General features: G+C 59.6%; 1 protein-coding gene across 1 annotated transcript; it reads right to left on the bottom strand.

Moving 5' to 3' along the window:
* Window positions 1–14,915, bottom strand: SDRG_12200 (hypothetical protein). The gene is made up of 23 exons (XM_008618263.1): window positions 13,134–14,915; window positions 12,936–13,085; window positions 12,604–12,887; window positions 11,807–12,368; window positions 11,265–11,688; window positions 10,782–11,212; window positions 10,324–10,728; window positions 10,148–10,275; window positions 9,628–10,100; window positions 8,835–9,577; window positions 8,700–8,781; window positions 8,506–8,660; window positions 7,711–8,460; window positions 7,560–7,667; window positions 5,600–7,507; window positions 5,258–5,548; window positions 5,170–5,211; window positions 4,884–5,121; window positions 3,893–4,840; window positions 3,722–3,844; window positions 3,564–3,667; window positions 3,223–3,516; window positions 1–3,178 (listed from the first exon to the last, which is right to left on the bottom strand). Exons 1-23 carry the CDS (start codon window positions 14,862–14,864, stop codon window positions 77–79), a joined length of 13,476 nt encoding a protein of 4,491 aa, XP_008616485.1. The 5' UTR covers window positions 14,865–14,915; the 3' UTR covers window positions 1–76.
* Between the last annotated feature and the right edge of the window lie 12 nt (window positions 14,916–14,927).

The following is a 14,927-nucleotide window of genomic DNA, read 5'->3' as shown; positions in this document are numbered from 1 at the left end:
ATATCCATGCCTAGTCCAGAACTATCGACTACGTTCTTATATCCAGTCGTTGGTCTGTGCGGCTTATAGCTCGGATTTAGCCGTGGTTGGCCCGGCGGTGCGTGCCTTCGTAGGCCGCTAAAAAGTCTTCGAGGTCGACAGCGCCGAGTTGCTTGCGGTCTTTGGCGAGAATCCACTCTTGAATCATGTCGTCGTCCACGTCGGTCCGGCCTTGTTGGCAAAAGAATGTGCGCAGGTCCCGCGCCGAGACCTTGCCGTCGCTGTCATAGTCGTACGCCTCAAAAAGCCGGCGCAGCTGTCGACGCTGCTCGACGTCCCCCGTCGCCCCGCCCAAGCGATAGCTACCACTCTCATATCCCGGTGGCGGTGGTCGGTACAGCTCGGCCGTCACCGTCGATGGGCTCTTGACGGCCGACGCGGGAGGCGTGGAGGTATGCACGGACGTCGGGGTTGCGTAATGCTTGACAAAGTCGGCGAACGAGACGTGACCGTGACCGCTCGTGTCGTGCTCAAGGAGCCACTGGCGAATCTCCACGTCGCGCAGCTGCCGGGACGCAAGCGCCTTTCGCAAGTCGGAAAACGAAAGGACACCATCGCCATCGGCGTCATACTTGTCAAACACAGCTCGGAGCGTCATTTCACGGTGTGTTGGTTGCGGCATCAACGTGCTGGGTTTGGTCATTGGTGGCGGCGGGCGTTGAACATGTCGTGGCCGGCGGCGCGCCTTGGTGTCACCATCATCACTGCTACCGCTGTCGCTGCTACTGCTACGGGTACCGCGACGAGCGGACTTGGACAGAGGCTTCTTGTTTGTGGCCTTGGCTCTGCTCTTGGGCACCGCTTTGGTATCGTCGCTGTCGTCGCTGGACGAATGATGCGAATACAAATCGTCTTTGGAGGGCGTCGCGGGGCTTGCAACGGCCGTGCGCACCGGTGCGCGAGTCTGTACCGTGTCAACGTCGTCGACGATGGCATTGGACACCACCGACGTCGACGGCAACGGCACGACCGGGTGTGTCGGTAGCGTCACCGCATCTTGCAATGCCTCGTAGACGTGGCCGACGACAAGTGCAAAGTCGGAAAGGCCAATCGCACTCCGCCAAAGCTCGGCGCGCGATGTCTCTACGATCACGTCCTGCACCTCGTCTTGGGTGGTAGCGAGGGCTGGTACGAGCATGCATAGCGCCGAGTACACGGACGATAATGGCATCGTCGCGTCGGCTGCTGTTGCATGTAGCGAAAATACGGCTTTGCACGCTTCAAAAAGCGGTTTGGAGAGGCTTTCCCAGCAGCTCGACGTAGGACCTCGTGCGTGCTGCATGATGTACACATGGTTGGGGCGACGGGTCATCTGCGACGAGAGTCCCGAGAGGTCGGCGTACAGGTGGACAAACGAGCCAAATGACGGGATTGCTTCGGCCGGCGCACCGCCAATGTGCAAGCGCAAAAGTGCCTGCTGATACTGCTTCGGAGTGCACTTGACCCGACACGCCCACAGTGCCGGAAGCACATCGTTCTCGCGCCGAATCGCATCGAATGATGCTTTTAGAATCGCAATGTGGTTGCCCATGGCTGCGACGAGCTGTGCCATCGACACATTTGGCCGCCGGGGCGGGGATGCTGGCGCCGGCAACTCGAGGTCCACCGCGATCACGACCCCGTGCGTGCACCAAGGCGACGCTGCGAGCGCTCGAGTAGCAGCGAGAGCGCGGGTGTTGGCCGGATTGATGCAGAAGGTCCAGCGCGCTTTGGACAAAGCCGCGTCGGCGAGCTCGACAAGTCGACACTCGGGCAGTTGCAATCCCACTGCCTTGCAGAACGACTGGACGACGTCGTGGACCGAGAGCGTTTGTGATGTTGGCACCTCGGACACGGGCGACAAGATGACACGCGGCCACGTTGTTGTTGCTGGATCGTCCGAGTGCATCGTTGGTTTTCGAGGCGGAGGCGACGGACTTTTCTTCTGTGGGGACCCTGGACGGGGAGGGATCTCGATTGTCAGTGGAGCTGACGTCGACAGAGGACGCGTCGGTGAGGCCGTCACCGTTGCCGTTGCCGCTGGCGACGATGGCACCGAGGCTGCAGTCGTTGTGGGGATCCCGCGAGCCCACTGTCGCCAAAATGTCGTCACGTCGTGGTCAAGCGACTTGTCCAGCGGGAGTCGCCCCGTTTGATGAAATGTTAGGACCCAGTGCGGAAGGTCGCCGGTGGTTGCCAGTTGCGCGGCAAGCGGCTTGTGCCATTTGGAGAGACAGGCGATGAGTTGCCACAGCCGCATTTCCTGACGACGCGAGAGCCATGCGGTTGCATACTTGGTGTATAGCTTGGCCATTTCGACGGGAATCGAATTGTCGACGGCATCGGTCACGGTTGCCAGCACCAGTTGCAACCCGAGGTCCGCGTCGGCGCCGAGGCTCCAGTCGAGCACGATGCGACGACAGGCGCCACTCGCTACAATCGCTATCGGGACATTCGGGTCTGTCGCCTGCATCCACGCTCGCCACACCAAACGCACCAACGCACTAAGCGTCGGATCAAGTAGCGTCGTCACCGACGCTGGTGCCAGAGGTGAGAGCCATCGGTGACTTGCCACCATCGTCGATACGATCGATTTATGCAACGAGACGACGTGCGACGGCAATGACGACGATGACGCCGTGTGCGTGGCCATGGCGTCCCAGATACCGTCGACCGCCGACGTCAACGCCCGTTCTAGCATCGGTGGTACTGGCGCTGATGTCGCAATCTCTTCGAGGACGGCGACGCTGGCCAATACGACGTCGATCTGATCGGACGTCAAGCGCGACGGCGTCCGTAGAGCGACTTGAGCCCACGCCCGGTGCATCCAGGGCACCAAACGCTCGATCAAATGCGCAAATTCGGCGAGCGAATCACTGCCGAGCGTCTTGTGGTAGCCATATGTGGCTTTCAACTCGAGAAGCAGCGCCCGTTGCTCTTGAAAGGTGCCGTTGTACGCGTCAATGTCCGTACCCCGGTGCACGAGGTCGTCGAGCGTCGTCGGGTTTTGATCTGGCAGTAAATGGAGGTGGTGCTGGCTCTCGAGGCGGTCCAAAATGCGGCGAAATGCGCAGTCCGCGTCGGGCTTGGCCATAGGTTGGCACCGCAATACATGTGGGTACGCGGCATCGCGGTACGGGCGCAGAAGCAGCGGCGGCATCTACGCCATACATCATATCTTGTGCGATGATTCGACTCGTGTACCTTGTGGCGTCGGAGGAAACGCACAATGTGCGCCGACGGCCAACAGCGCGTGAGCCGCGCACCACCGGTGACCATATGCGATAATATCGCAACAACCAACATGAGAACGTGTTGAAACACCGTCGTCTGTGCAAGCGGGTGCAGTTGGATCTGACGCAAGCACCGAGTGGCAACCATCACGAGCGCCTGCAGCACGACCGGCGTCGAGGCAATGGCGTCGGCGAGATCTCGTTGCGCTAGCGAGGTCGGCGTGTGGAGAATGACTTCGACCAGCGTCAATGTCGCCTCAAGCATCTAGTATACAGTATTTTGGCATCCATGGATCGTAAAAGAGGAACTACGAGAATCTCGTGGTCGCGAAGGAGTTGCGAGAGGAGAAGCGGTAGCGGGACACCGGTCACCCATGCTTGCGCCGTTGTCTCTGGACTCTGGTAGTAGAGATGGCCTACATGAAGGACACGATATTAGTGTAATTCCGAGTCGACAGAACACGTTGTACTTAGCGCGTGCACAATTTGGATGCGGGCCTTGAGCGATGCCTTTACGGACGCGGGTCCGATCGTCACGAGCTCAAACCAGAGACTCCAGGTTGTATACACCATTTTCCACTGCACCCAGGATGCTAGATCACATACGTCACTTGACATGGATCTTGGGCTTGCAACTATACCATTGGCAGGGACAACGTCCGCGCGATAGTACGGGATCGTCTCTGACGACGCGTCGATATTTTGGCGGTCGACAGCAGCGCAGTAGTGCTCCAGCAACCCGTAGACCCGTGCGAGTTTTGGCGACTTGGTGTCGCCCAAGACCGCGCCGAGGAGCGGCTCCGAAACGCGCCATAGCGACGGTTCCCACCGGGTTGTGTCGCCCGTCGCGACGGCCAAAAGCGCTTGCACGAGGTGGACCACCAGCGTGAGGCTGGATGGGTGCTCGATCAACGGCGGGTTAGCTAGCCATGACTCCAAGACGGTCAGTGTGCTCTGCACGGTGGCGATAGCCCGCTGCGTGTCGTGGTCGGTGGTTCGAAGCCGATGGTAGAGGCCAATGGTTGCATCGACGAGGTTCTGCAACCCGTGCTTCTCGACCATCCATTCAAATGCGCACTGGACTTGCCAACCGGACGTCGGCTGCCAATTCCGTAGCACCGTAGCAAGCGCGGTTGTTGCGCCGTCCATCGTCCGTAGCAGAGAGCTCACAGAACCGACACCGACGTCGGCAGCTGTCCGAGAGAGTGGCCGTAGAATGTCGAGCTCAAAGCGAAGAGACCACTGCACGTGGTCGGTCGCCAACGGCACCGATGCGTCGGCGTCGGGCAATACTCTGGCGACGACCGCTGCCAGCGTCGACAACGATGCCGTCGCGTCATTGCTGCAGCTCTTGGCTAGAGCCTGGATCGACTGAATGAAATCGGCGCAGGCGACCGATGGTGACGTCGGTGTTTGCAGTTGCTGCAAAAATACACTAAGGACGGCTCCGTAGTGCACCGGGGTATCACTACTACCAAGGTGCAGTTGCCAGAATTTGAGCTGGTGGCCGTTTGGTGACACGAGCAGCGCCTGCACGTCCCAGCGCACAAGTGCAACTTCGTGGTGAAAGGCTACAAGGTGGCTTGCGTCTACGGCCAGTATGAGTCTGCGACGAGCAAATGACGTCGGTACCGAGAAGCTGCTGGACCCAGGGACGAAGAAAGCTGTGCAACTTGGTCGATGTACCGAGCGGGTACACTCGAAGGACGTCAGCTAGCGGTACCCACGACTCCATCGGTGCACACACCCAGTGAGCGACCGGTGTCGGTGCCCTGCCGACGGCGCCTTCGTCATGCTCGTCGTCATTCGCAGCATCCATGACGGCATGCGGCAATAGTGGTAGAAACGCTGTCGCGTGCTCGGGTCGTTGCTACAAAAACGTTGCCTAAGATCTGAGAGCGATACATCCGATACTTACCACAAGCTGGAGCAGGAGTCGTCGCTCTGCCTTCACCAATTCCTATCCACTTGATCATTAGAAGAAGAGCATTCACGGATGAGCGAACGGTGCAACGCATGGCGAGGATCGTGACGGATCGCTTGAGCTTTGTCTGCGGTTCGTACCCAGAGCCAGCGTACGCCCAGCGGTCTCGGCTCTGCAAGCGCGGCAGCGGACACAGAATATGGCAGTCGACCAGGGCGTGCAGCTTGGCGGGTCGTGTCGCCGGTGCAGCGAGACAGGTCGTCGGTGCATCGTCCAGTAGCGCAATGCTTTCGTGCACACGTCGTCGAAGCGCTTGGCCGTCGTTCTGTAGTTGCCGGTGCACTGTTCTGTGACGCAGCCACGTTTGGTACGTCTACGCGAGGGGTCAGCACCTTATCGAGATGAATCCGAGGCGTCACTGTACATGCAGAATCGACGAACTGTGCTTTTGATCGTCCGGCATAAGGCGGGTGTACGGCAAAGTGTGTACATACTGTCGTTGCTGCAACAGCCACTGGGCAACGATCGTCGGTGTGCACTCGGTCACCGCCGGGTGCAGCTGGTTCTTGACAAAAGCGGCAAAGCTTTCAAAGCTGGGTAGCGCGCTGCGGGGGTAGACAACGTGCCACTGCGAAAAGAGGCGGTAGACCTCCGGTAGCATCCAATGACGCGCATGGATCTGGCGGAGCAGCATGGCGACGTCATCCAGCGACGTCATCGGCTCTGTCCACGTCTCGAGAGCTTCCAAAAGATGCGACTGCCAAAACATAAAGCACATTGGCGGGCGCATCGATGCCAGTGCGCGGTGCAACTGCGTCGTGGGCACTCGACTACTGCTGTCTGGTAACATGAACGGCCACCAGGCCGACGCCCAGCGCAAGATGGACAAAAATGGTCCCTCGTCAAACCGCGACGGGTGCCACAGCGCCTGCGACAGACTGTCTTGGATGGTCCGGACGCAGACGTCGATCGGCGACAATTGCAGGTACAAAGTGGGCAGCCAAATGTGTCCAACCTCGTGCGCTGCGACCGACACCAAGTCAGTCTCTGGGATGGGTACCGCCGACGAAATACGTCGAACCCGGTGAAGTTGCAGGGCAACGTACGCTTCCGCCATCGCCGGCACGGCCACCGGCGTGGCCACAACAGTTGCCCGATACGGATACACCCACTGGAGCTTGTCGTTGGCCAAGCGAAGCGCGACGGCGTGTAGCGGTGCTGGCACAGATACGTCCGCTTCGACGGGTCGGCACTTGGTCGTTGGGCCATCCCGCACCGAGTAGAACATGGCGAGCCGCACTTGCAAGTTGTGAGCCTCCAAGAACCGGTCGATCGTCTGTTGCGTCTCGAGGAGCACGCGCTTGAGGCCGTACCCATCGAGAACGTCTGTCAGTGTAAGTGCTGACGTCAGCAGCGTCACGTAGCCAATGCGACGAATATGACGCTGACCAAACCACACCTCGGGAGGTAGGGCGAGACGTCGGTGGAGCGTGATGTAGCTCGACGTCAGAATCGTGTCGTTGACGACGACTGGAACGACGTGTGTCTCAAAGATGTAGAGCACGGCCTTGATAACACCTGGAAACGTCGCGGCGTCGGCCAGCGTATCGGGATCACACACCACAGAGCACGATATCACCGACGTCGGTGATGCGCCAAGGGCTACTGGAAGCAGCGCCGACACCGGCGACGGCAGCGACCAGAGATGCATCGGCAAACTCGATGGATGGCGCTGGTCCCAAAGAACCGCGCACGCCGGCGTCTCGTAGGCGGCGACCACGTAATGCGGCCCGACCACGGCCAGCGCCGACATGCGACCGACGCCCGACACAGTCCAACATCTGCTAACTACCAGTTTGTCGACGTCCCAGAGTTGAACGCGCCCGCCTTGGCCCGAGATGCAACTCGACACGGTCGACTCCGAGACCACGGCGTGGTGCATCGGTTGGCTTTTGGAGAAGTGAACGTGGTCGACGACACCGACGACTGCGTTCGAGGCCATTGACACGACAAAGGTCTTGTGCGGCAGCGTACTCACAACAACGAGGAGCGTCGCGCCGTCGCTGGTCAACAACAGTGTCGTTGCAACACCGCTCGACGACGTCAACATCGGCAGCGTTACTGTCTGCGACCGCGCGAGCGGCTGCGTGGTAAAGAACTGAGCGCCGCCAAGTCCGAGCGACGTGTTGACACCGAGTAGCCGGTCCCCGGCGCCGAGTAGCAGCAACGGCGTCGATGCCAACCGTCCGTGACGGTGCTTGGCCAATGTGGCGAGCGCCTCGTTTGGTTTACCTGATGTCGGAGATGCAACCGTGGCAGTTGATCCATGGCTCTATCCAGAACGCGCACTAGGATGTCGATACGGTACATCGGTGACGGCCTACTCCGGTCAACGACCATTCTTGAACGCCGCCGTGGTCGGTCAACAAGTAAACGTGTGTCGGTGTCGCCACCATATCAATGACGGTCCGTGTCGTACTCACGTGCTCATGCTACGCACCAAATGAGACACATTGTCTATACCCAATGGCGTACGGCGACGGCGTCCATGTTGGCGGCCAGTGGAAACAACCGGGGTGTCGCCGGTGCAAATGGTCGCTTGGTGCGAATGTAGTACTCGAGCTCGCACCACCACTGTGCATGCATCGGTGCCGTCGATGTCAGTGTCGGTGTCGTTGCAAAGGCGCGCAGTCGCTTTCGCTGGTGCGGCTCGAGTGGCAAACTGGCGTCGATCTCGACCATACTGGTCGGTGACGAGCACACGTCCATCAAGCGCGCCACCGACGCCGAGATGCGGTCGGTCGGCAACAATAGCGCTTGCTCTCGATACGTCGGCGGTAGCGACGGTGATACCGCATCCAGAAGATCGGACCAGTTTACGTCGGCAGCGCCATTGGCTTCCCAGTGCTCCAGCAGCGGTGGCAACCACGAAGTGTCGTAGATGGCAGCCGAGATGGCGCCCCGGGCGGCGCGCCCGTCGGACGTGTACAACGCCGGTGTATGCCGGAACCAGCACCATAACTGCGTGACATCTACCGTGTCTACATGCTCCTGTAGTGCATGTGCCCCGGTGTCCCAGAAGACAACACGTCCTGGCCGCACGGCCGACAACGCGCCTTGAGGCAGTGTGGTATGGCCCATTGACACGGTGCCATACACCGATGTCGTTGCTGGCGCTGGCACAACGTCCGCTGTTGTCACCACGACAGATGACGAAGCGTCGGGGACGCCCGACGCGACAACGCGGGTTAGAATCGCATCCCAAACCGCTGTTTGTAGGTAGCCCTAACCCGCCATGAGCGCGGCAGTAGCCCAATGCACAGAGTGTACCCAAAGGTCCCAGGATCGTTGGGCGGAGGATGGTGGCAGGCAGACAAGGCGCGCCGACTCGGTCGGTGTATGCGCGTACCGAAACCCGGAAGCGACACGAACAACGATCTCGTTAGTCGTTGACGGCGGTGCCATCGACACCACAGGCCGGTCTTCTACCGTTGAAAGCCCAATGCCCAACTGTAGCTTGAAACGATCGGTGACCAATGTCGGTCGCACGTTACGAAGCACGATCGTCGCATCGCCGGCCATCGTGGCGTGCGCTACGTCCACGGTCTACGCCAAAAACCTCGTCAAAAACACATTGCACATGCAGTCGATTACGGTACGAAGGGGTCGGCGGGGGACGCAGTCGTCGGACGTTTGCGTGCCTGACTGAGTGGGCGTCGGACGTCCGTGGCTGTGGTTCGCGGTCGAGGAGCCACTGTCGGTGCCGACGCCGATGTGCGCACCGGTGCCGACGTCTTGACAATCGGCGGCGTCGCTTTGGAAAGGCGACCATTTGGCTTGGAGAGTTTTTGAACTTGGGCGAGGAGCTGCGCATTTTGCTGCTGCACGCGGTCCTTCTGGACTTGGGCAAACTGTGCCTGTTTCTGGTACGACTGCACGAGCTTCTTGGCCGCCGGGTCTTTGATCCGAGCGACCGCGTCGTCGGCCGCCGTCGTGGCAGGCTCGGCGGACGCCACGGAAGTGTCGGCCGCGTGCTCCAGGTACGCAATCATGACGTCAACTTCCAACAGTCGGCCTCGGACATCGGCGACCCATCCGGCCGACGAAGCCCCGTCGACGACATATTCGAGCGCCCCGCGCGCCGACTCGTGGTAGCCCATCGCAGCAAACCATTCGGGACCACCGGGAACGTTCCCGACGGTGCGCATAAAGCTCGGGGACGAGACGGTAATACGACGGAACGACGGGTCGTGGGCGTTTGCGACCATGTTCGTCAGCAGCTCCCGAAGCGCTTTGGCGACGCCGATCCAAGCGGGTAGCGCGTGCGCAGCGTGCTTGAGGAGATGGTGCAAAAAACCGCGCGTCGTGCCGCCGACGTCGCTCACCGACGGGTGCGCCATTCCTACGCCGCAACGGTTTTGTCAACCATGTATCAACTCGATAGATGGATACCCCAAAGATGGCCAAAGAGCACGGCGCGCATCGTTTGCAGTCGGCCCACGGCGGGCGGCGTCGCGGGCTGGCGACCGCCTTTGGTGCACGAGAGGACAAGGTAGTGTATGGTTTTGGATTCGGCGGCGGCCGTCGCTGTTGCATCCTGGACCGATTTTGCGTGGTCGGAAGCGGTTTCGGGGTGCGTGGCCGGTGTCGGCGTCCGTGCGTCGCTGGGGGTTGTGACCGTCACAAGCTCAAAGCCAAGAGTGCGTAGAAGGTCCTTGCACGCATCGCTAAAGCTCCGAAGCGGCGCGGTGGGCGGCAAGACGGTCCGGTGTTGCCGAACGTCGCTTGGAGCTGCTATAACAGCGTCGACAGCGCGCAAAATATCGACAAGAAGACACCGGGCCGACGCCATGCCTAATGTCATGCGCACGACGCCGACGCTGGCCGAGACCGACTCACACACGGAAAGCCCTCGCTCGATACGTCTAATTTCATTTCAGACAACTTGTCCAAGATGGTATCGCACGCATACAAGGGAAAGAGGGTGTACGGATGGTCAATCAGAGGCCCAAACGACGCGACAAACTCATCTTTGGTCACGTGCCCATCGGTGTCCAAGTCGAGGAAGGCAAATAACTGCTCGGGTGTGGCCACGGAACCCTAGTCGACAACACGTTTCGAGATTTTGGGTTACACGACAAGATTTACCACAAATGGCAATGGCGTCATCCAGTGCTGCACGTCCAGTAGCGTCAAATACCCGCGGTGGGAACCATCCAAGCCTTGAAACACCGCGTCGATCATGTCGAGTTGAATGCGCTGCACGTCCGACTTGCCAAAGAGTGTGCGGGTATTGAGCCCGTACGGGAAATGTTCTCGGTGACCCAAGGTGGTGGCGGCTGCTTGCGACATCGATGGGGACGCCGGTGCGAGCAACGGCGGCTTGGCGACCGTCGCACTTCCTTCGTGCAATAAGAGCTCAATGTCTTGCTTGCGTCGCCATAAAAAGCTCTCGACCCGCTCCGACAATGTCGGAAAGGAAAAATGGGCGAGCGGTGTTACGTCCGAGTCCTTGGTTTTGGCCACGTCCTGGCGCAGCTCATAGATGCAACCCTAATCACCAAAACATCGTTCTTATAGCCATCTCTAGATTGCATCATGTGTACCGACGAGGCCTCGATGCAGTCAAAGCCAAGCACTTGCATGAACGCGACGGCGTTCTGGAGACACCCAATTTTGGTCGCAAACACCTTGTTGGTGGCACGAATGCGCCAGTACTTGGCGTCATTCGGGTGCTTGAGGATGTTGAGAAGATATACAAGCGCAAGGTCCAAAGCCGCGCGGACTTCGGGCACTGAGTGGTGAAACTGGCGGAGGCTCGCTTCGACGACATCGCGGACGCTGCTGCCGCCTTCCACTTGGACGAGTTCCTGCTCGATTCCATCCAAAGCCTCTTTTAACAGCGCCAACGTCGAGGCTAAGAGGGCCGATACTCGGACACCTGTCGGTGACCGCGCGCCGCGTAGTTCGTAGTGGGTTTGGTTGACCAACACAAAATGAATGGCCTCGAGAAGCGCCGGTGAATCCCGGAACCGACCTACATGTGTATCGATATTGTGCAAACGACGAGGAAGGATCGAAGCGCGTACCCAGTTTTTGCTCAAACGCCGGCGTGTCACAGCGGATGCGCCAGTAGTCGCGGTTGTTGGGGAACCGGACGACATTGTGGAGCAGTGTCCGGCAGACGCCCAGCACCTGCTTGACATCGGCGTGGCTCTCACGCAGCCGTAGTCGACTCAGCGCATTCGCAATGCTCGGAATCGCATCCAAACTGTCAACAAGAGAATGACCGAGGAGGGCAAAGAGCTCGACAAGGGACACGCTCGTATGGTGTCGACAGAGCAGCAGCGATGACGCGACGACGTCGGCCGGCACCGACAAACTTTGCAAGAGCGTCTCCACGCGGCCAATCGCCAGCTGCTGCCGCTCGTCACAGAGCGCGACAAAGGCATCATGGACGCGATGGATCATGTCCACTTGGGCTGGTAGTCGCCCGACACTCAAGCGACGCACCTACACCAAAGGCATGAGTTTCAAATGACAAAAATGTACAAATGTCGGGAAAATCACAAAAAATAGCGTGAAAAATCCCAAATTTGCACATTTCGCAACTCTGCAAACAAGAACGCACCACTTCGTCCATATGACAGTCGTCGCCGTTCGAGTACATGCAGGCTGCGACAAAGGCCACGGGACGCAGCTCCATGGCCGCGTCGATGCGCTGGGTCTCTGCGACCGCGTCGAGGGACCCGTATTGCTGGTAAAACACGCAGCAGGTTTCGGACAAGTCGAGCAAATGATGCGGCAACAAATGCAGCTGCGCCCAGTGGAGCGCGATCGGTTTCTTGGGCACGAGATGACGGCCGACGCTGCCGACGATCGCGGTCGCGGCGTCCACCGTCACCATAGGGACGCCGGCGGTCACGACCGCTTGTTCTTGAAACGCGTGCGTAAGCCGCTCAAAGATGCGAAAGCCGAGTTTGGTTTGCCAGAGCTGGACTTGGCGCTTTGTTTCGTGCTTACTCGCAAATCGCGTCGCATGAATCGCCTCCAGCTCCATGTGTGTGGCCAAGGCGCCCTTGGCGTCGCAGTAGCTGACGTAGGCAAGCGCAATGACAAAGCCAATAAAGGGGAGCGGCGGAAACCGATTCAAATGCACTGCGACGCGCCCCGGATAGTGTAGTTTCCGAAGACTGGCGATCGCCATCTCGGCTTGGCGGAGACTGAGCACGCCGGCGCTGTGCTTGTCGAGCTGATCAAACCGAGCGCGCACCTTGGTGATGTACGCCGAGCCAAAGAGGCACCGAAGCTCCTTCTCCTATCAAATCATATCGGCATGACCATCATGCTATTGAAGAGACTCGAGGGATCAAGGGTACCGTGACGGGGCCCGTGGCCGTGTCGATGGTCGGGTCGAGCGTCACGGACGCGTCACTGTCGTCGCCGCTGCCAACGTCGTCGGTGGACGTTGTCCGTGGTGTCTTTTCATCCGCGTCCGAGTCGCCACCGTGCTTGTTTTGATCCTGAGTTGTTCTTCTCGGTGTATGTTTGTGATCGGAGGCGGCGTCGTCGCTGCCCGAGCTGTCATTCTCGGACGCCGGTGCGCGCGGTGTGTCGGTCTTGGCTTCGTCTTTGGCCTCGGCCGTCGTCGCGCGACGGCTTTTGGATTTGGATTTCGGAGCTTTTCGAAGTAGTTCGCCTTCCTCGTAGAGCTAAAACTTATAGAGTCAACGACGTCTACCATCAAACGCAAAATGTACCGTGAGAAGCAACTGCTGGAGATAGAAACGTTCGTCCATCGGTGACAACGCGGGGGGCGGCGGTTTGTCTTCGTCCGACGACGACGCGAGCACGCTACGCATTGTCGCTTCCGGGGCGTTGTCGGCGACCACACCGTCTTGGTATCGGATCTATTCGCAACGTGAACCCTCGAAAAAACCATTGAAAAAAGAGGGTACCGTGTAGGTGCCGTCGACTTGCTTGGCGACGATTGTTGCACGCATCCAGAGCTTGGTCTTGCGCTTCCACTGGCTCTCGACCGGTTGACCGCGCTTGTACTTGAACCGGTGACGCGGGCCCACCGGTGGCGGTGCCGGCTCGTCTTCGCCCGACGACGGCGGCGCGGCGGGGGCGACCGTGACGTCTTTTCGAGCCACACGCGTCTCGACCGAGCCGTCGATCAACGTCACATCGACAGACCGATCGGACGCATGCAGCTTGGACACAACGCCTTTGCGACCGTTGCGCAAAAGCACCGACGTGCCCTTGGCAATCGCCGGTGCTTCGTCCTCGGACGACGACGACGATGATGCAACCGGTGCGTCGACGTCTGCCGGATCGACGTTGCGTCGCGTGTCACCGGATGCGAGTGCCACGTCATAGCTGCCGTCGCTGTGAACTTTGGCAATCGTGCCACGCACTGACTTGCCTTTGAGTTGCATCTGCACCGCGTCACCTTTTTGCAGGTGACGCTTCCGGATCCGATCGAGCGGCAGTCGTGCTTCGACACGGCCGTCGTCGAACGTCACGTCCAGTGTTCCGGATGACGCGTGGACCTTGGTGACGCGTCCGGGGGCAAATGTTTTTTTACCTGGCGGCTTGGCCTCGACACGACTGCCGACAGGAAAGGACGTTGGTTTGGGTTTGTCACTGCCGCTGTCACTGCCACTGCTCGGGTGGTCACGCTTGTGCGGGCGCACCTTGGCCGCGTCGACCCGCTTGGCCTTGTCGCCGTCGGCGAGCGAGACGTCGCAGCTCCCATCGCTGTACATCTTTTTGATGCGACCGCGGACATACTTGCCATGAACGCAGACGTCGATGTCGGCGCCGACGGCAAACGACGCCCGGACGCGAATGAGACTCCGGTCGACCTTTTTCTCGATCTCGCCGTCGTCGTAATCAACGTCGTAGCTGCCGTTTAGGTGTACCTTTGTGATCGTGCCGGGGTAATACGTCTTGCCCTTGTACTTGGCCTCAACTTTGGTGCCGACGTCGAGGCGCTTGGCATCGTCGTCGCCATCGTCGTCACTGGCGTCGGTCACAATACGAATCATGTCCGACTCGACGCGCTTCTCATGTTCGCCGTCGTCGTAGTCGATGTCGTAGCTGCCGTCGGCGTGGACTTTGGTGATCTTGCCAGGATAAAACTTGGCTTTGCCCTTGTACTTGGCCTCGACCTTGGTGCCGACCTTGAGCGCTTTGCTTGTTTTCTTGGCTTGAAGGACGCGAATCAAGTCCTTCTCGACGCGCTTCTCCTTTTCGCCGTCGTCGTAGTCGATGTCGTAGCTGCCGTCAGCGTGACACCGGGTGATCTTGCCGGGGTAGAACGTCTTGCCCTTGTACTTGGCTTCCACCTTCGTGCCCACCGCAAGCGAGGACTCCTTCTCGTTGTCGCTACTGGTCGCCGAGACGAGACGCATGAGATCCTTCTCGACCCGTCGTTCGGCTTCGCCGTCGTCGTAGTCGATGTCAAATGTCTCGTCACTGTGACAGCGCGTGATTGTGCCCGGGTAGTACTTGGATTTACCCTTGTACCGGGCCTCGACGTTGGCGCCGACACGGAAGGTGGCTTTCTTGGGACTCTCGGGCTTGTCGCCGCCCTTGACGCGAACAAGTTCGGGTGACACCTTCTTCTCAATCTCGCCGTCGTCGTAGTCGATGTCGTAGCTGCCGTCGATATGGACTCTCATGATCTTGCCCGGGTAGAACGTCTTGCCCTTGTACTTGGCTTCGACTTTGGTGCCGACGGCCAA

Source organism: Saprolegnia diclina (assembly GCF_000281045.1).
Source record: "Saprolegnia diclina VS20 unplaced genomic scaffold supercont1.47, whole genome shotgun sequence".
Taxonomy (NCBI): Eukaryota; Oomycota; class Saprolegniomycetes; order Saprolegniales; family Saprolegniaceae; genus Saprolegnia; species Saprolegnia diclina.
This window is presented reverse-complemented; position numbering and strand designations above follow the sequence as displayed.